General features: G+C 40.0%; 1 protein-coding gene across 3 annotated transcripts in view; it reads right to left on the bottom strand.

The window, feature by feature from the left end:
• LOC310911261 (synaptotagmin-9) overlaps positions 1-21,153 on the bottom strand; it is a gene marked incomplete at its 5' end in the record, with an annotated part of 69,729 nt that overhangs the window by 26,223 nt on the left and 22,353 nt on the right. For 2 of the 3 annotated variants that reach the window (XM_083885384.1, XM_083885382.1), the window contains 2 exons: positions 9,707-10,253; positions 12,502-12,853. In XM_083885384.1, the coding sequence (XP_083741510.1) occupies positions 9,707-10,253; positions 12,502-12,853 (899 nt within the window). Of the gene's footprint in view, positions 1-9,706; positions 10,254-12,501; positions 12,854-14,383; positions 14,547-21,153 lie in introns of those variants that run through there. The other variant, XM_083885383.1, reaches the window with a different exon arrangement.

Here is a 21,153-nt window from a genome sequence, read left to right as displayed (position 1 = left end):
TTCCCCCAATAGTTCATATGATGGACTGTGAAACCTCCAGCTGTCAGTTGTTTTCTGCTTCCCTACCCATCACAAGCAAGATGCCATCACTAGTCAGGAATCTTCTTCCAGATGGTGTATGTAGCTTTAATTTGAAATTTGCCTGGTGAAGGGAGCAGTAAATGATTAAGCACTCACTAAGGTAAGAGGCAGCTTGTGACTCCTGTTTTCTTGAGTAAATAGAGCAAGGTGTTTAATCAAGCAATGAAGGGCCAGGAGAATCTGTAGCTACACAAATCTCAAATGTCATGGCAGCACCGACATTGCTAATGCGTTCCCATCAGTTGAGCCTGTCACTTCTCCAGAGTACAGGGTGTGAAATGCTCACTCTAAATCTCTGCTAGGGAGCCCCAGGAAGGCTCAGACACTGCAAAAGCCTCTCTGCCTCTTTTATCCCTGTGAATACTTCCAGTAACTTCAGCAAGACTAGCTCCAGGAGTCATAATATCCATGACTTTAAAACTGGAGTGTGCATTGAGCGTTCATTGCCTTTGTGAGAACCAGTGCAGAATTCAGAGATTTGTGTCTGTCATTTAATCTTCCCCAGGCAAGCACAAAGTGATGCTGGATTTTTTTGCAGGAAACACACCACTTTTTGTGTTGTTCCTGATACACATGTATTCAGAATATTTAGAGAAATGAGAGTACATGGCAGGAAATGAATGTGGGTTAAAATGAAGTTCTCTGCTGCAAAGATGTCATAAACTTGGGGCTGATAAACCTTGATGAAAAAGCTTTGAGTCAGGTCCTCAGCTTTGCCATTGTTTCTTTAGCTCCCCTCTCAGAAAAGAACACCTCATTTGGCATGAAAGAGTGATGCCTTTCCACCCTTCTTCCCCTGGATGGTTTGGCTACCTATTTTTCACCAAGTGCAAGAATGGAGGAGCAGAGCCACGATCGCTCTGCAGTGACTTGGGGAAGGTTCTCTGCAGAGCCTCAGCAGCAGCCCCTGTGCTCTGAGGGGCTGTGACTGAGCAAAGGAAAGCTGCCACACAGCTCAACCTCCACAGCCACCCAGGGCCTGCAAAATACCTGGAATTACACTTCTCAACTGGGTTGGAAGGAGCCCACAAGGATCATCCAGCCCAGCTCTGCAGTGAGCAGCCCTTGTAGGGACTGAACCCACAACCTGGGCATTATCAGCACCATGCTCTGGCCAGCAGAGATAATTTAGCACTAAATTTTAGGGAAAATGGTTTGGTGTGTCCTTTGAAGTTCCTACTGGCATTTATGGCAGTTCAAATCTCCTGGATGAGGAAAAAAGCTACAGAAGCTATAGATACATATATAGATATATTCTGTGGGAATGATATGTCCTTCTCCACAGGCCAGCTCCCACTTCAGCTGCAGCTTCTCATGGAGAGGTCTGAAGACAGTCCTCATGTGATTATTTAGCAAATGGTACAGCCTTATCTTAATTTTGGCAAGATCTATAATTTAATCTCGTGCCTCCTAGCTCTAGCCATGATCCAGCAGTTCCTCCCTTCTGTACAGATGAATTTTGGTCCTCTGTTCCAGATCCTGGAATCCTGAAAGGTTTCAAGTGTGAGACAGATGACATCCTCTAACAAGACTTTGAAGCGGGGGGGCAAGCAAATCTTTTGGTGAGAAAAGAGCCGCCTGTGTGTAGTTGCACTTTGTCTTCTGCCTGCTCCCCTGAGTTACAGGTGTAGTAGAAAAGATGAAGGCAGGACTGCACCCTGGAATATCCACATTTCAGGCTGTGTCAGGATGCCAGCCTTTGGGATATGGTGTGCTGAAGGTGCTTCCCAAATAGCTCTGCCATCCCCTACCCCAAAACCCAGCATATCCTGCTGTGAGTTCAGGGCACAGTCACAGTGAATCCCTAAGGAAACTCAACAGAAAAAGTCCACTTGCTTTTAAATAAAAGGCCCTAGGAAAATAACACAAGAGCTGGGTAAACAGACTGCAGAGAGAGGGAATTGTAAAATTCTGAAATACCCTGTTTGGTGGAGAAAGATGCCTGATGGCTGTGATATCTAGTGGGGATTAAAGTCTAAAAATGGCTTGAGGCTTTTCACATAAGCACAGTATGTTCAGAGGGAAGAATACTTTCAAGTTTGGCTCCAAATATTGAAACTTAATTTAAAGAGTAGGATTTTGCAGAAATTTTGATAAATCCATAAGCTATTGAAATGCTTTTTGTGACCTCTGCTAGAAAAAAAAGACAGAGTCAGCATTCCCAAAACTGTTCAATAATTAAATGCGTGTTTGAAGCGATTTTTTTCCCCTGCCTGGCTAAATACATGTTTAAATTGAAAGTTATATAACCCTGTAGAAAAAAAAAGGCTATGGCACAGTCTAATCCTAAATTATGTGCAGAATGGTTACAACCAAGATCCCTTTAATACAGCTATTTTAGTCCTAGTGCTGTGCAAATGCTCTTTGCTTGTCTTCAAGAATTGTAAAATACTGGAGCAAGACATTTTTTTTTTGTATTTGCAGCCCCCACTGACAATTTTGGATGGTATAACTGAAGGACAGGCTTGGCTGACCAGGATCACATTTTGACTTTGGTTTATGCGCATTCAGTGTTGCTGTGAGCTTTTTCTCTCCCAGAACCTTGTTTGAGAGAGATTTCTGGGAAAAGAAAAAAAAGGATTGGCAGAGGAGGGTGAGAAGGAAGGAGAAGGGAGACGTGTGGAACAGGGACACTCAGAGACACTTCTCCTGACAAGGAAGCAGGAATTTAGGATGGTGTCTGACCTTTTTCAGCATGCAGCTAATGTGTGGAGGAAAATATTCCTCATACACTACTGCTGTTCTGGGGCTGTTGTAGCAGGGAAACATGAGGGATACAGGGACCACGGTGAACTCAGGGAGATGGAGCACTGATGGGCAGGAAAGGCATCAGTTTGGAAAGTGCATTGTAATTTGATAAGGAATTTTGAGTTGCTTCCATTTTGAAGCAGAGTACCCATCACTTGACTCAAAATATTTTGCTTTCAAAATATTTTAAAACATAGTCACAGAAGGGAATTCCAAATGAGAAATCAAAATGTCTTATTTTGAAATTCCAGTTTTCTCAAAATACCATTTTTGAGCTACCTTCTTTTGTATTAAAATTTTTAACTGGAATGATGCCATTTCTACTACATAGGTTTTGTTTTTATTCTTTTGACTCCTTTAGATTCTTTTGTTTGGTTGGTTGGTTGGATGGTTGTATGTATGGGGTTTCTTGTTCTAGAGAAATATCCAGAAAAAGCTCCCTTGGGAATTGGCTCTGTACACTTCACGTGGTGCATCCACATGGACACAACTCTCTGAATTATTATTTCCTTAAACTGCTACCAAACCCCCAGTAAATGGTAGCTGAAGCCTCACTGATATTACAGGATGCATCCTGTTCCTGGCTGTGCCTGTGGAATTACAAGGCTGCTGGGAAATCCCTTGCATGAAACAGTCTGTGCTCCTTTTAGGGCCAAGCTCTCGGTGCTTGTACCACTGCTGTGGGACCAACAACAAAAAAAAAAAAAAATTCCTTATCAAACAACTGCTCTCCAAGGCATTTGACTTTTTTTTTTACTCCTGACCCTTCCCAAGTTTTGTTGTTTATTATTGTCACCATTGCCCAGCTGCTCCAGCAGAATTAGGCACATGCTGCCTTTAACTTTCTGCAAACCTTGTTAGTATTTTCTCTCTACCCTGTGTGATTCTACATAATTGTGTCTGTCCTTCGTTCAGCCATACTGAGTGCTGGCCCCTAATCATTTAAATGCATGGCATTCCTGACAAATCTTCTCTTGCAAAATAATTACTACAATAATTAAATTTACAAAGGAAAAAACTACCCAAAAGACAAAAGGAAAAGCCCAGTTTTGAAAATTAATGCATTGAAATAGTAGTTTAAAAGATATTTAAAAAGAAAGAACACTGGCTGCAGCTGTTCTCTACTATACACCGAGTGCTATACCTGTTGTGCTGAAGTCTAATTAATTTCTATTTCATCCTTACTTTGGTGACTCTTAGGAATTGGAAGGATTAAAGATCTATGACTTTCCAACATCTTTTGGCTATGAAATGATTCATTACACACGCATTTTCTTTTTTTTTTCTGTACAGTTGATTAAGAATAGAGAGAAAAAAACATGCAACAAAGGATGACCTTGTGACTCAGAAGAAGATGAATATCCACTGATCTGCCTCTCAAAGAAAATTATGCTTTCTGCTTTTGGGGATTTTTTGAGTACTTGTGGTTTTGATTGTGTTTTGTTGGTTTTTTTTATATTTTAATTTTTAAACAAATTCATTAAACGAGGTGAATCTTATCCCTTGTGCTTACTGCCTTAAAATAGCCATGAAATAGTTGCCATGTTTTAAAACAGAGAAGATTCATGGGTTTGCAAATCTGTCTCTTCTAAAGAGACTTGCATTTGCAAGTCAATTAAGCAGATACATCTCCACAACCATAACTGGTTGCTTCCCTGATGTCAAAGCCTAAAGGAATGGAACATCAGGTTAATAGAGGATAGGTTTTCTGTATTAAAAAAAAAAAAAAATCAACTTTTGTTTCCCTTTTACTGACACACACACCAAAAGAGGATTAGATATGGCACTTGACATTGATGGGTTGGATTTGAATTCATTAACAGAGACTTGGTTTGTTCCTGCTCCACCTCAAATTCAAACATTTTGTTAACCCTTGTAAATATTTTAAAGGCTTCTCTGAGCTCTTGTTCAGTGCCATCACTTCTCCAAACTCTGAAAGTTGCCAGAAGAGGGATTTCAGAAACACTAGCTAAAACATCTTGACAAGCTAAACAGTTTTTAGAACTGGAGTAGGTGGACTTAACTGACTTCTTGCCAGCTCCAGAGTCTGCACACTGTCGAGGGAGATAAGCAGTGCAAGCGGAGTGGATTAAGGCTGGTGCCAGGAATCTGCAGATCCTGGACCTGCTCTCATCCCTGAGCAAGTCACATCCTCGTTGGCCGAGCCTGCTCCTCTGTAGGTTAGACAGGGGCACTGTTTGCCTATTTCTTTCAAAGAAATGTTTGTTTTCCTGGAGTTTTGAGGGTTTAAGCCCTCATCCTTAAGACCTACACCTATTCATGTGCATTGGGCAGATGCTGAACTGCTCACAGCTCTTAGCAGGGGAATGGACCTGAGCAATGCAGCCTTTGAAGGAGCTTTTTCCAGTTCAGACAGATTTCAGTATTTCATACTATTATTATGCTTTCCATGAACAACTGACTGAAAAATTTAGCCTTTTTTCGTCACTCTTCCACACATACTGTGGCTGGCATTCACATCTCCCAAACAGGGAGCTTGAAACTTCCTTCTGGTGATGTTATGATTCCAGTTGCATCTCAGTTATACAACATAAATGCCTAAAAATACAAATTCTCAAATCTTTCCTGCTCGGGCAAACTCAACAACAACAGCAGTGAACTATTAGCATTTTCAGAATGCAGAATTCCAAATACTAGTAACTACCCTAATTTTTAACTCTCTCCTTGTCAAAACACTAACATGCATCTTAAATTTTTTTTTCAATATGCTTTCATTTCCTGAATCTGTGCAAAAGGAATTCAGCATTATCTGACACTCTGTTTTGTTTTTGACCCAGACCCAAACAGATCTTGAAGATTCTTATAAACAGATGAAATCAATCTCTTGGCTTTGAAATTTCTGGCATATGCTGGCTCTTTCTGGATGAAAAAGTGAACAACTTGATATACAGCTCATCTCTCTTCATAGCTTTGAAATATCCATAACTCTCTTTTGGGTTTTAGTAAACACATTCCTTAAAGTCTAAGGCATGTCACTTCTCAAACTCTATCTGTATTACCCAGTGATTTGTTTCTGTATTCTTTTCTCTCTTAGATTCAGAAGTATTTCCCTATATTTCCATTTCCTTTTGCACCCTGATCTATTGGGTTTTCGAGATGAGAGAAAGCTGCCAATGGGGTGTTAGGAATAGGATTGCTTTTCAAAGTGTATATATGAACTTAAACACTCAGAAGAAAGAGCAGTTTCTGTTCTTCCATGCCTAGATATTCAACATAACTATATTTGACAACTGAAAAGATAACATCAGTGGCAAAAGCTCTTGCACCCTAAGACCAAAGCCACAAATTTGCCTGCTAAAATTACTTCCTTACTCCAGTTATCCCCCTCACCTACGCTGACACCACTCCTTTTCTCTAGAAAGTTCCCCTGCTTATTGAGTGCTGATGGCTGAGCACTTTGAGAATCCCAGGATGAACCAGAGCTGTATTTCCAGTTGGCAGAAATGCTCTCTGTGCCCTGCATCGGCCTGGTGATGTTTAACAAGCAATTCTTGACAAAAGATTTTCCTTCCTAGGGGCACAGCAAGTTATGTAAGAAGACACTTGGCACCATCTGAAAGAGAAGATTTTCCTTTATCCCAAATGGACCATCTGACACCTTCCTGTTTCATATCTGACACCTTCTCCTTTCATGGCTTCCCATTTTATCTTGTGACAAAGCCATGTGTTTTTGCTTGATCCCATTTGAGTTTGAAGATGGCAGCCAAGGAATTATCAAGCACTCATTTTTTCTCTTCAAACATGCCACCAGTCTGCGAACAAATACAACCAAAAAACCCCGTCCCAAACCCTGATTATGTTTCAGATGCTACCAAACAAAACATTCCAACAGAAGAAGCCCAGGCTAAAACTAAAATGTATCTTTTCTTCTTGATAAACCAGAAACTGGTGTAATCTGAGTGGTAGATATAAAAAATAAACAAAAAAGCTTATCTAGTTCATTTCATGCTCATGCTAAAGTTGATCCACTCAATTATTTCTACCATTAAACAGCCCACTGCTGCTTTTTTTTCTGCTTGGAAAAAGTGCCAGTGTTACAGGAGAGAGATTTTATGCTCAGAGGACCTGGGATTAGAAGAACAGTCATTTCAATATTGGAGATTCGTCTTTGGCACCAGACTTCTTTTCAGCATGTAAAAAGTTTTATGCTGACATGTGTCTGTGTTATGAAATAATTTCAAACTCTGGGATGGTAACAGATGCTATAGTCCAAAGAATGAAAACTGCTGGTTTAGGATAAAAAAAATCTTCCAGTGTTATTAGAAAACAGAAGAAAGCACATGGCATAGTGGGTCACTTTAATGGCATTGTTTGCACTAAAGCTGATATTTCAGGCATAATCTGCAGTGCTCCCTTGAAGTAGGACATTTTGCTGGGCAGAGAAGGATTTGATACATCCTTTTATATTGCTGTGTCAAATTGGATTAGAACATAATAAAATGGAGAATGCAAAATAAAGGCTTTTGGGCTTGCTGGTTAGGCAGTGTAATAAGATGCACAAGGAATTAAAATGAATTGTACTCTTCAGAAGAATGACAAACTTGTCATGTGTAGTTTGTGTGCAGCTTCCCTTTTTCTCATTCATGTCCTAGGTTTATCCTTCCTGTGTGCACTTTTTGTTGACCCACATAAAGTGAATTCCCTTCAGTGACTTTGCCCAGCATTTTTCTGCTCTCTAATTATTATTTGAAGCAAGACCACATTCAAATATAAATTATTGAAAACCTCTTACAGTTGATACAGTTCTGGTTTCCTACCACGAACTGCCCAAACGGGGCTCAAAACTTTGCCAAAATTCCTTTCTGAGTTTCCCTAATGCTGCCTGCTGGCCTGGAGTGCAGCCACAGGAGTATTCACTGCAGCAGCCTCATCGAGCAGCCCTGGATCAGGATCCAGCTTCTGCTGTCAGCCTGAGAGATATCTCAGCTGCACAGACAAGAAAAACAGGCTGGAACTTGGTTTCTTAAATGATGCATGGAGTGTTTCTCATAACCTCAAGGAGCGAATTCTAACCTTTGAAATTTTGGAAATGTTAATTGGTAAACTGCGTACTCCAGACTTTCATTTATCTGATACTCTTATCTCAGAACTCACATTACCCGAAATTGGATGTGTCTCCTATGTACCATGAGTCACTTGCTTTGAAAAGGCCTCTGTTAGCTGGAAAGCCAGTGACAAGTCTAGATGGCAGGTCGTGTGTTCTGTTTGGATAAACAGGGTTACACTTCATGGGAGAATTGGTATCAGCAGGAATTAATAAATGACTCATGTTTCAGTTCTGAATTTCATTTCAGATATTACAGAAAATCTGAATATGAATGATACACTGCATGGCTTTTAAAATTTGCAAGAAGTGATTCAAGAGAAAATACCAGAGCCAATGTTTTGCCTGAGTTACAGCAGGGGAAAAGGACCTGCTCATATCAAAGCAGGCCCAGCGTGTGTGCACATTCAACTTCCAGTTGACTGTAAAAAATGAAGTTGATCTTTGGACACTTAATGCTGTATGAAGGCAGCCTTTCACTTGGAATGACTGTCAGCTGCTCTGTCACATCCTTACTTTTCCCTTGCAGCTGAAAAGCAGTAACTTCTACAAAAGCCAGGTTTATCCTCCCTGACACTAAGTGTCCATGCCCCTACCTGTACCCCAAACAGGAACTGCTTGTGCTGCTGCTGCACTTCCATCCTCCTGTGGGACAGGACTGTGCAGAGAATTCACCTCACAACTAGGAAAATATCCATTTTCATAAAGAAGTTTCCAAGGAAAAAAAAAAAAAAATTAATCAATTTGAGGCATGTTACCAGACCACAGAGGTATAAGGTGACGGCCTGAATTCAGGCAAGTTATTTGTCTCAGAACATCCTTTACTTTTCAATGACTTCTCATCTAAGAAGATGCTTCAGTGCTCTCCTGAACTGAGGTCTAACAAACTCACCCTTTGATCTTACTGCTAATGATGTCTGGTTTATTTGACTTGAAAAATGTGCACTCCACTGGAGTATGGTTTGACATAGCAAATGAAATATTTACTGACACTTGGCACTGGTGCCTTCACCCCTGTGGATTTCTGTAATGGATCACTCTCACTGAAGGTCTGTCCTCCCGAGGATGCAGGGGATTCATCTCTAATGGCATTACAACGAGGTTGGCTCCTGCTCTGAGTAGAAAGCTCCTTCTTTTTTGGAAGTAATTTCCATGATTTTATACCTGATCACTATTTGTGTTCCTGCATAGAACTTGATACCAGAGACTATGGGGTAACCGAAATACAGACTTCTAAAATACATTCCCCATTTCCTCGGGAACACAGCTGGGGCAACAAAGAGTTAAGGCAATTCAGTGTTCCAGTGCTTTCATGGAACAGCATTGTCTGAACTCTGGCTGGATGGACTATAGCTGTGGGGTTTTCTGACATTATGAGAACAGTCTTTTGAAGAACTGAAGATTGCTACATAAGAAATGTTGAACCTGCAGTTCTGGCTGATTGGTGTGCTGTAAGTTACATTAAAAAAAACATGCAAAACAGGAAGACAGGCAAAATAAGAAAAGTAGTATTTCCTTAAGTAAATTTCAGATTAAGTAAGATTAAAACATTCTCCAGGATTTCTGCTCTATCAGCAGGGCAATGACTAAACCCACTGTCTCCTACATAAAACATTCTTTAATATATCCAAAGAACAAGAAATGAGGACTGAAAATGTACTGTCAATTTCCCTGGATTATGGTCAAAGCTTGAGAGAGAGAGAATAGAGTATTTTCCTTCAGAAATTCAGTGGACAATTTCAGTTATAATCAGATTAGGGAAATAAAGTCAGAAAAAAATAAAATTCAAGAAAGAAAAATTATAATACTTACATTGGTGACATATTCAATATCCTTCCAAATATTACATTCCCTGGGAAAATCTGCCAAATCTAAAAAATTATCCACCACCACTTGGCCAATCAGGTCGTGCCTGGAGAATCTGTCAAAGTCATACACAGAGAAATGGAGTTTCCTTGTGCTGAGATCATTGTACGGGACAGTAAATAAAAAAACTTCATCAAACACCGGATTTAGGGTCTTTCTGTGCACTTTAGTCTGGTGTTTTGTTTTCCTGTCGGGGAGCAGGTATATCTTCACATACGGATCCGAAGTCCCGGAGAAGTCCTTCGCTGGCAGGTTGACGGCCTTGTGGATCTTCACTATCAGCTGCTCTAAATCACAGTCGTACTTGAGGATGAAGTTGAGTTTCCCACAGGCCTTGGTGTTGCTCCTGCGGCTGTCGTCCGTGTCCAGAGACCTCTGCTTGTACAGCTCCGGCTTGATGCGGCCGATGCCCGTCAGCTGCTCCTGCTTCTGCACCTGCTGGATGTTGAAGTCAGGGTTTGACAGGTTGAGCTGCCTCCGGAGTGAATTGTGCCTTAAAGCGAAAAGGGAAGAGTTGAAACGGGCTGTAAGATCCTGTTTGTGTTTGGCAGCACACAGCGGGGTCAGGTTTGTACAAAGGGATAAACCACCCCACCCAACGTCTGTGAGAGCTGATGTCCAGCATCAGACTGCTGATGCCACAACATCTTCTGTTGTTCCCATGTCCCAAGCTGGGCTGAAATTATTTCCTGACCACTCCAACAACTGTTTTCCTTTTTTTCCTCACACCTGAAACTGTGTGGTGTCGTCTTAATCCTTAGCCTTCTCATGATTATTTACATACTTTCCCTTGCAGTCTCTCAGAACAATGGAGATTGTTTTCATTCCTCTCTGTGATGAACTTCTGAATTGATCATTGAGGTCAGAGAGGTGTTCTTTTCACCTACCACTCCTCAATCAGGTTCCCAATCCTACTTAAACCTAAACCATAATAAACTGTCTCTTTTTCTCACTTCAACCGAACGGGTGAGTGTGGTCATTTTGTGTCCATAATTGTAACACTGTGGTACTTTGGCTGAAAAGCTCCTTTAATTTCATTAGCTGAGGATAAGATGTTGCTTTTAGCTTTGGTCCAGTGATATTTAATAATTCATGCTTACTGTGACTGAAATTTCTCCTTCATGGATGGTAACAAAAATCAAATTTGTAATCCCTGTGGAGGCAGGGAGATGTGAAAGTTGGATTAGGTAAAACCCTAATCTTCTATGAGTTTGTTCCATTTTACTGTCCTATTCATGTGCAGCAATCACTCAGTGTATTGGAGCTCCAGGAGCTCAGGTTGAACACAGAAAGAAAACGTGGAAAATGCCAGTACAGGATTAATCCAAAGCTATTTATATTGAATGTAGTCAGCAATAGTTCCTCTGCTATAACTGTTCATTCATTCCTGGTAAATATCTGTTTACCCATGCTTAAAGCAGGAACAGTCTCTTATGTGCTATCCTAATTTTTTTGTCTTGCTGCATAATAAATACATAATCTTATGGCTTTACATTAGTCATTTTCAGGATAAAATGTCATGTCACTAAAGGGGAAAAAAAAAAAAGTCAACCCTTAAGCTCCTCATAGCAGTGAGAGGTGCAAAATTCCTGTGGAGGAATAAAAAGAAGAGGCCAGCAAAGAGCCACTGGGCTAGTGCTCTACCTTCTCCAACTGAAGGGCATCTGCTTTGACTCAGATATTTACCAGCTCTTCACATGCTGATCCTTATTCTTGCTGTATGAAACATAATCCTTTTACCACCTGCCCCTGCACACACTCTCAGCCTCCTCCTTTCCTCTTTACTCATCTACTGGTTCTCCAGTTCCCCTGGAAACTTCACTGACTTTTGTTCAGTCACTCTTCTCCTCACAGTCAAGACTGTGGCTAAAATCTACGATTTTAAAATCCTATTTCTAACTCTTGCAAGACTTTCATTAGCTTGCCCTACTTTTCTTCTTTGGAAAAATCTTTGAGGAGATGTTACTGAGTGATCAGCACCAGTGCTAAGTGCAAATGAATATGCTTTACAAGCTAAATCTAGGCTGTCCTGGTGCTTTTAAGGGACGCTGTGCTATCCAGCTCCTGAGGGAAAGGAACCAATGAGACAGTAGTTGTGATGCCTCAGGGTTTTAGCTTTTATATTTTTCATGTATTTGTAATCCTGCAATTCTTTAGTGTATAACTCTAAACTCCATATAGAGTGTCAGTGCACTATTCTGCCAATTTGGTCAGACACAGCAATTCCTCTCCAGGCTTGGGAATCAAGGACATCTCACAGTCTCAAGCCCCAGAGACATAAACAAAAGTGAGGTGGGGGAGAGAAAGCTTGGGGTAAATGTGTTTATTACCTGAAGCTGTAATTGGAAGATGAACCCCCAATATGCAAATGAACCAAACATAAAAATATGAAAACCTGTGACCCACCATCCGTTTTTTTGGGTGTAGCCCCTGGGGGGCTTCGTCTGCCCAAAAAGTACCTGAAGGTCTTTCAATACATAGAGCTGCTTGTCATTCCCTTAATTTTGTCTGCCTTCTGTTTTTAGGTAGCCCCAACAAGGCATCAGTTGAGAGAAGAGTGGAATAGTGTTGTGACGCTGTCACTTCAACCTACGAGGTTTGTGCATCACAGTGAATAAATTTTGCGTATTTTCCTTTCTATTTAAAAGGAATGTGGCAAGAAGACGATACATTTTTTTAGATCAGCGTGCCGTGCTCTTTGGGCTGTGCCCGTATTGATGAGAGAAATTGGAGTTACTGACCGGGCAGACGAGGTGGGCTCAGTGGTCTGGCGCTGCATCCGCGCATTGGGCATGCAGTTCTCCTTGCTCCCCCCCTGGGTGTCTAAGGGGAGGTCAGGGGAGGTGTGGCTGATCTTCATGGAGGCCTCGGGGTAGGCAGCGGGCTGCCCCAGGTAATCCTCGCCATAGTCATGGTCATTGGCGTCCGTGTCTGCGTAGTGCAGCGGCTCCTGCTTGCCCTCCTTGTTCCCGAAGGGCAGGCCCCGCTCCCGCCACGGGATCCAGCACAGCTTCCAGGACACGAACAGGGACACCCCGAATAGAGCCAGGCCACAGGCCGTGACCACCAGGGAGAGCAGGCTGATGGAGATATCTGCCAACGAGAGAAGTGCACCCATGTTGTAGCAATGGATCTGCACCAGCCAAACTGGTTGTGAGCAATATTACCAAACCACCTGCAGTTTTGTTGTTAGAGCTCTCAGGAATTCATCAAGGTTACTGAGAAAACAACAGGATCAAAAATAAGAAGAGAAAATGTCTGCAAAAAATGTAAACGCTGGATAGGGGAAGCACAACGTGATGATGGACACTTGACCAATTGGGTGTCCTGAAGGATGTGTGCCTGCCTCATGAAGGAGCAGCTCAGCCAACCCAGAGATGTGTGCCCACATGGATAGCAGACCCAGAATCTGTATCTGCCACGTAATGTAAACAATGAACAGCTTCAGTTGGAATCATATTGATTAGTTTATTCAGTGGCCCATTTCCTCCTGCACCATGTCACACCTCCACACTCTTTGGGGCTCGGCATTTCTGGAGCACCAAAATGGGGGATAAACACCTCTGGACTGCAAATTAAACTCTGGTCCCTGCAGCAGTCATAAAACACAAACTTAGTAAAAGTTCTAATTTCTTTCTCCCACTAAGAGAAAAGAAAAAGTTTGGAGTTCAGTATGAAACTTGAACCTATCTTATAATTTCCCTCCAAAAGCAAGGTGGATTGAAAGGTCATTCTAAATGTGCAAAGGGTTGTTCACTTGCTCACTCAACTTCCTACTGATGAAAGAGCTGTGCTTGCAGTACATTTTATCTTTTTGTATTTTTTGTAGTGCAGTTTCCTCCACCTGTTTTCCTAGTTATTACTAGCTTCTCTTTCAGAGCCTTTATTAGGCTTAAACACCATGAAAATATGCACACAGGCACTTTTGTGACATGATTTTTTGGGGGATTTCACTGATGTCTTGGTTTCTTATTTTAATTCCATCCCATCTAATTTTAGACTCATTCCTATCTTTGCAAATTTTTTTTACTATCAATGCGTGGCTTGCTCTCCATAATACCAATATCTCTTGAAAACTGAGGTTTTTCTGGGGTCTTTAACTCCAAAGGCTCTTTCTTTTGTTTTTCCAAATTTCTGGTATAAAAAGGAATGTGGAGTTTTCTGTTGTTTTCCCCACATTTCCAGCATTATCCTACTCCTTCAACACAAATAAGTTACAACTGGGAGTGGGTTTTGCTCTGTTTTGCTTTAAGTTGTACGTTGGGAGAATGACTCAGTGGAACAGCTGTTTTTGTGGTTACAGTGTTTTTGAAATGAACCTCTCTGTGGATTACACAATACATCATGCCTTAAACACAATTAGTGAGGATTCTATTTTACTGCCTTAAATTATAAACACAAGCTGATCAAAGCAATTTTTCACACTGTGTGTAGGTTCAGAGCGTCAGGCTGCATCTCTCTACACAAACAGCTTGCCTGAATTCTCAAAGGATGGCAGAAGGTTGAAATGCATTGCCTCTACTAAGACAATTATTTAAGAATGACAATTCAGATGAAAGAACCCCAGTCCATTCCAAAATAAAAATAACATTAAAAAAAAAAATAAAGTAGAAAAGTCAATACCTTCTGCCTCTGCTGTGAGTCTCATTCTCACCAGCCAGACAGATTAAATTTCCACAGTGGGGGGAGTGACACTGCAATCCATTTCACACAGGAGCTGTCCAGTTTATTTTGCATGCTGCAGACCAACTTCAAACAATTTTAGCCAGCACGGCCCTTTCTGTCCTTCTCCGAGTCATATGACGACAAAGCTCATTAACAGTGGGGACAGCACAGCAGCTGCTTGGAATTACAGTAAGGAGTTTTTCAGAGCTGAAATTATTAAAGAAATTCCTCCCATACATAAAAGGGAATTTGGGAGAGAGTAGGATGGTAGTTCTTGATAATTTTTGAATATTTATTGGTAAACAAATCTGGCAGTGGAGGCAGAGCACAACCTCTTTTTGTTTAAAAAGCTGAGGATCGAGGATGCAGAAGTGAACGAAGGCCTTTAGAATAAAGCAATTTGTCTTGGATGCCCCGGGGAAGAAGCAAGAAATACATCCGAGGTCTGCAAAAAGGCCATTTCTTTCAAAGAACTGATTCAAGAACGACCCAGCACTGAAAGAAATAAGAAACTTGGAGATATCAGAAGCAGCCAGAAGATTACAAGGTGTGAACAGAAGACTACCCAATGATAAGGGTGTGTGAATATGAAAGTGAGGAACAATTTGAAAAGTAGACCAGCAGTCCCCTACTCTACCTTGAAGATGACTTTAGCAGAGGAAGTTTTCCAGAGAACAGACACTGTGAGAAAAACACATGAGGGCAATATAAACTGTTTTTCATTTGGAGGATTTGGGGGGCTTTAATAACATATATATATAAGACTATTATCTCACAGTTTGCTTCCCCAGAAGCTGGGCAGTAAACAGTGCACGTCACAGCGTAAGAGTGGAGTGTTTATACATCATCTTGGCTTCACTTCTTCCTCACTCCTTTGTGTCAGGGAGAAGCTTTTGTGTGAATTTTTGGTTTCTGTGGGTGGAAAAGGGACCATCACATATCTGTCTTACTTCAGTGGAAGACAGCAGACTAAAGGGTAGTGCCTAAAGCTTCTCCCTTTCATCGGACAGTAATTTTCACATCTTGCATGCCTGGCTGGCACTTTTCAACAACAGTGCAGATCCATTGTGAATAGCTGAGGTGAGCACAGTCCACGTGAAGGGATTTTTGGCTGCATCCTGGACCTGCTTTCCTATTAGCTGCTTGTACTGTTACATACTGTATTTTCTGTATAATTTTTACTCCATCTTTCCAGATGTCTCAGTTTTTCTAAACCTGTTTATCTGTATTCTCCTGTGGTAGCAGTACTCATCTGATGCCAGTGATTTCCTCTGCTTTGTAATGAGAGCAGGGTAAAGCTTTACTTTTTTGTCCTCACAGAAATGAGATCTGCAGCACAGAAAGTGTTCCTCAGAAATCCAGCTGCCTCTAAATTCCCTCTGTGAATGCCAAGACACCAGCCAAGCATCTTGATATGAATCCAAGTCAAAATTTCATAATTCTACCTTTGTCATCATGGCTGCACTAAGAGCTGAGCTCCCAAATTCCAGCATGTCAGAATACTTGGATATTGATTATTGATTAGAGTGTTCCCCACTAGCAAAGGAGGACTTTTGATAGAGAACTAGAGGACAGACCTTCAGGGTGTGGCCCCAGATTAAACATTCTTGAGACTTGGTAGCTGCCTCTAATTCTTTGTCTATTGAGACTGTGACTTCATTGTTAGAAGAGGCACTGCCATTATTTCCATGCAGCTCCACCAATCAGGAATTCAGCCATGGTTTCCAGGAAGGACATAGGCTCTCTGAATATCTTGCTTATAGCATTGCCTTACAGATATTCTGATGCAATAATAAATTTTTGACCAGGTTTCCATGTTTCAATCCCATTTACTCTACTGACTTCCACCTTATTTAACTACTATCCTTATCAGCATTTTTTTTTCTAGTTGGTTTTTTTTTTTTTCCTGGTTTGGTTTATGGGGTTTTTTTGGTTGTTTGTATGGGGTTTTTTTTGGTAGCAATCACAAGGTTAAAAATGATGTGAAAACAGCAAGTGAAATGCAGTTTTTTACCTATGGATCACACCATCAGTTGTTACCTTGTTACCACAGACTGGAGAGAAGAACGTGGCCATTCTGTCTGTGACAGATTTTATTACAATCAATGAGATAAAAAAAACCCCCTCAATCCTTTTATTAAAAGGACTCAATTTGGCCACTGCTGAATGCTGAATATTTTTGCATTTTTTTACTTACATTTTAAAGCAGATCTGTTACACAGAAAAGAAAATTCCCAATTTTTATGTCAAGAGATTTTATGATAGGAATATAAATTATCTTGTCTTCGGATTCTCCTACTAAAGAGAAGCACAGAATCTTTGGGCATATCATTTAGTTCAACATTCTGCCCAAGGAAGGTCACCTCACACAGAATATGCCCAGATGAAATTTCTCCAAAGATGGAGACCTCTCCAGCCTCTGTGGGCAACCTATTCCAATGTTTGAGAACCACCAAGCAGGTTAAAAGCAAAATCTTATCTTTGTAGAGATAAAATACTAAGTGGGTAACATTTTTAAAATCACAATAACCAACATTTTCAGTTATGTTGTAAGATACAACTGCATTTTGTAAATTATCTAGTAAAAAAGGAAATAAAATTATGCTTCCATTTATATTTCAAGAGTTTTTTAGTTTTATATTGACTTTTAATAAAATCATAGATTGTTCTAGAAGAATTTGAATTGTCTTGAACTTCTACATAGATGTTGCGTGAGTGTTGTTCAGTATGGGAGGATATAAGACCAGAGACAAATGTATGATGATTCCATCCAAATGCTGAGAGTACCACATTGCAGCCCTGTGACTTGTCTTTTCTGGAATAAATGGTTGTGTTTTATCCTCTAAAACTCTGATGCTGAAAAATCTCCCCAAAACATTAGACAAGCAAAGCACAGAAATGTGGTGGCTTTGTATTTTCATATGTGAAACAAGGATTGAAGTATCATTTTTTCCTTCTTGTATTTATTAATTTGGATTGCTAAATTTTATACGATGGGAAAAGTCAGTAGGTAATGCAGATCAATTTATGTGTCCAGACATGCAATTGGAATTATGGAGTCAAAAAGCACAAATTATACTATTTGGATTTGTGTGACTCCAAAAGATTCAAATAAGAGCCAACATATGATAAATAAAAACCAACTGAACTGGGAATTTCTCACCATCCAGGCACAGAGAGGACATTTAATCAAAGGAACTGCTGACCAATAATGTAATTATTTAGACAGTCAAGTTGCTGGTTGCCTGGATGTGACTGGTGTTCTACCAAATGAACTCCCTTCCCAACAAATTGGCTGTAATTTGGTTTAACTTGAGGCTGAAAGAGTTTTACTGGAAATCCTATGTGGGAGAGTTCTTTCACACATTTTTATCCAAGTAAAACAAGCTTTCTTCTCTCTGCTGATTTCCTCTCCTGGTTTTATTAAAATGATTACTCCAATATTCCAGCATTACTGTAATACACAGTTGATCACAGTTGGGTGAAGTTTGGCTAGCAAATGGTGAAACAAATCTTAGCCATTCAAAATCTTCCAATACAGATATTTTTAGTCCAAGAGAAGAAGTCTTTCCCTATTTATACCACACAAATTTCAGAAGGCATTCAAATAAAATCATAAAGTTGATTTTTTTTTTTTCCTGAATAATCATATTAACTAGAGTATAGGGTATTTTGGGACAGATCGATCTTTGTGAAGATGATTATGTCTAAATTCAGTGGGAATTTCAAGCTGTTATTTCCTGAGGCGGGGGGGGGGGGGGGGGGCGGAATTCCTCCTTTCATGACTTTTTTGTTGTTTGGGGGGAGATTTTAAGGAATATGTTTAGAAGTTTTCAAGTTTTCTTGAAATCAGTCCCTATTGCATAAACCCTAGCTGTGCTTTTAACAATCAACACTGATTTTCTTTTGTGAAAATACATCCATGGAGGGTTTGCAGCCATCATCCAGCTCAGCAGTTGTATTGCAGGAGCAACTGGAGTTGGGTTTTTTTAACCTAGAAGTCTAAGACCCCAAGTTTTACAGAGGAGAAGTGTCCTTAGGATCAAGTACCTGAAGCAGTTTTAACCTGGTATTGCACTGTAGTTTCCTCTGTGCTTCATGAGTTTTCCTTAATTAACACAACTGGCACTTGCTCAGGACAGAAGTTGTCCCTTGGCAAAGACTCCTGGGACAGAGGAGGAATAATTCTCAGCTAATGTATTCGTCCCTGAAATGTTGTTAATTACCCTTAATACTCAGTTTAAAAACTTTCAGTGCAATTCTTTAAAGGAAGGCAGCTGGAAACCGAGGGAATGAATCTCAAATTATATTCATTTTATAACACATACATGCTCCAACTGTGTCTGACCCTGAAATTTATGAGTGTGGACCAACAAAACAGGCATAAATGAGACCAGTGCCAGGGCTTCACATGGCAGTAACATTTTCCATGCTCTGAAAATGTATTTGTAGCTGGGTCTCACTGGTATTTGAGGCTGTTATTAGCTTTTAGTGATTTTTTTTTTAATTCCCTGGTTGTGTGTTCTACATCTTCTAGGTAGGCTTTAGGGTATGTAAAGCTCTTGTGTTGGTTAAGACATTGTTCTAATCCTCTGAGTGGCTTGTAGGTCTTTTTTATTCCTGAAAAGTGTTACAAATTCCAGTTCATCAGTGTGTGCTTTCACTTCATCTGCTTTTCTTTGGTTACAAATTTGTTTAATGTTTCTTCCAGGTATTGCTTAACATTAACCAAGTCCCATAAATGTAACCCTAGGACTTCACCAAGGTACTTTTCAATTAGTTTAAATCCACATAAATATCACAGCACAATTTCAATATGAAATCAGAATTACTAAATGGCCATACAAAATACTCACAATAACAAGTGCAAAAGCAGTAAGAGATTTGTTTGTGCAGAGTATTTTTCTAGCAGGAACTGCTGTGATACAACTCAAAACTTACATGAGATTGACATAATAGTTTATTGATAAGATGACAAAACTAAAGTTTTAAGGAAAAAAAAAAACAACCCAACAAAATATAACAAAGCAAATTGTTCAAAGACATTAAATAACAAGAAAAAAGTACTCAAAACATAGTAAATTACACCTTATTTTGTTTTGCAAAAAGCAAGTTTTGCTTATTAAGAAGAAAAGTTATGTAAGCAGAATGTCTTGTTTCTAATTCTGGTAAGGTCACTTCACACTTAGACAGCTGATTAATTACAATAAAAATTGTATGAGAACTTGCTCTAAGAAGAATTTATTACTGTTTGCACACCGGGTCTCTAATACATTTAGTCTGCATTAATGGGAATTTCTTTGACAACTTGGCTGACACATAATACTGTGCTACAGTTTGTAATGACAAAAAAGCCTTTACTAATCAGACAGACTGGCTGAAAGAGCAGTGATTTTTAGAGACAGAGTTGAGAGGAGTCATATGTCCAAGGGCTTGCATTTTTCCCTGCCATCCTGCAGCAGTATCTGCTGACAAAGGATGATGTTGTTCCTCTGGTGGAAACTAAAGCTTCTGCTCCACAAGTGACATGGACACAAAGAGCAGTAGAAAAAGAAATTTTTCATGTCTGCATATACATGAGTGCAATAAGGTTTCCCCAGGTTCCCATGGCTCATTCTTGGTTCTTTTTTTGCTTGTTATCAAATTCTCTTTCGATACGCACTTCACACAACTGAAAAAATGTACAAAATTACTGCGCACCTTTGGTTTTCTGGCTTTCAGTGTAAAATATAATAAAACCGGGGGGGAAAAAAATCCATAAATGAAAATAAAGCAGAAGAAAGGATGGCAGTTCTAAAGATACCATGCCAGATTTTTAAGTACTCTGTGTATGGAGATGGTTTTAATGCCTCTATTTTACCCTCTTAGGAACAATCATGGAGAGTGATACATCTGCAGGACAGGAAAAGTAGCTGGAGCAAAGGAACACGAAGTCTTCTAAAAGCCATTTGACATTTGAGGCGTGCTTGTGTCTTGGTAGCTAAAAGGGAAAGCTGGTGATATTACACGTGGGAAAGAAACTTCAGGGGTAGACACACTGCAAATTCCTGTGACCATCAGGCCTGTGAGGTCCTTCACAGTGAGCAGTTGTGTTTTGTAGGAGTAAAGTTCCTGTGACTTCTGCTTCTTCTTTGCATGTGTCAAATCACAGAATCAAATAATTTATTCCAAGAAAACAATTAATATGATACACTTAATCTTTCCTTTTTCTTGCAGGATCCTTCACAGAGTGAGCAGAGCTGTTAATTAATGTTTTGCAAGTGTTTACTCTGGCTTTTTTTACGGTATGCAAAATAGAAGTTCACGCAGCAATTGAAGAATTTACCTTCTCATCTAGTCATGCAAAATAACTAGTCACTTCTGGCAAATAATGTGTATGTTCCCTCATAAGCAGAATGAAAGGTTTTAATGGCAAAATGAATGATGGAGGATTAAATAAAGAATAGCCTAGGAGAAATTTTTGAGCAGAAATTTTTTTTGGACAAATTGTGTGTGTTAAAAATTATGAAATTGTCAAGATTTGTGAATGTTTTAATGGCTAAGCCATCCACGCACACAGTAATCTTGAATATTATGACCCTATAAATAATAATGAAGAGAAAATGCCATTTATTTCTGCAGTATATAGCCAGCAGCAGGAAGTCCCCAGGTGATGGAAGAGCAAACAGCGTTTTTGAATCACACCAATAAGCTCAAAATTCCATTATAGTCCTTGAAAGCCCAGTAAG

This window comes from Zosterops lateralis (assembly GCF_965231275.1).
Source record: "Zosterops lateralis genome assembly, contig: SUPER_6_unloc_1, whole genome shotgun sequence".
Classification (NCBI taxonomy): Eukaryota; Metazoa; Chordata; class Aves; order Passeriformes; family Zosteropidae; genus Zosterops; species Zosterops lateralis.
Note: the sequence above shows the minus strand (reverse complement) of the source record. Positions and strands in the feature narration are given on the sequence as shown.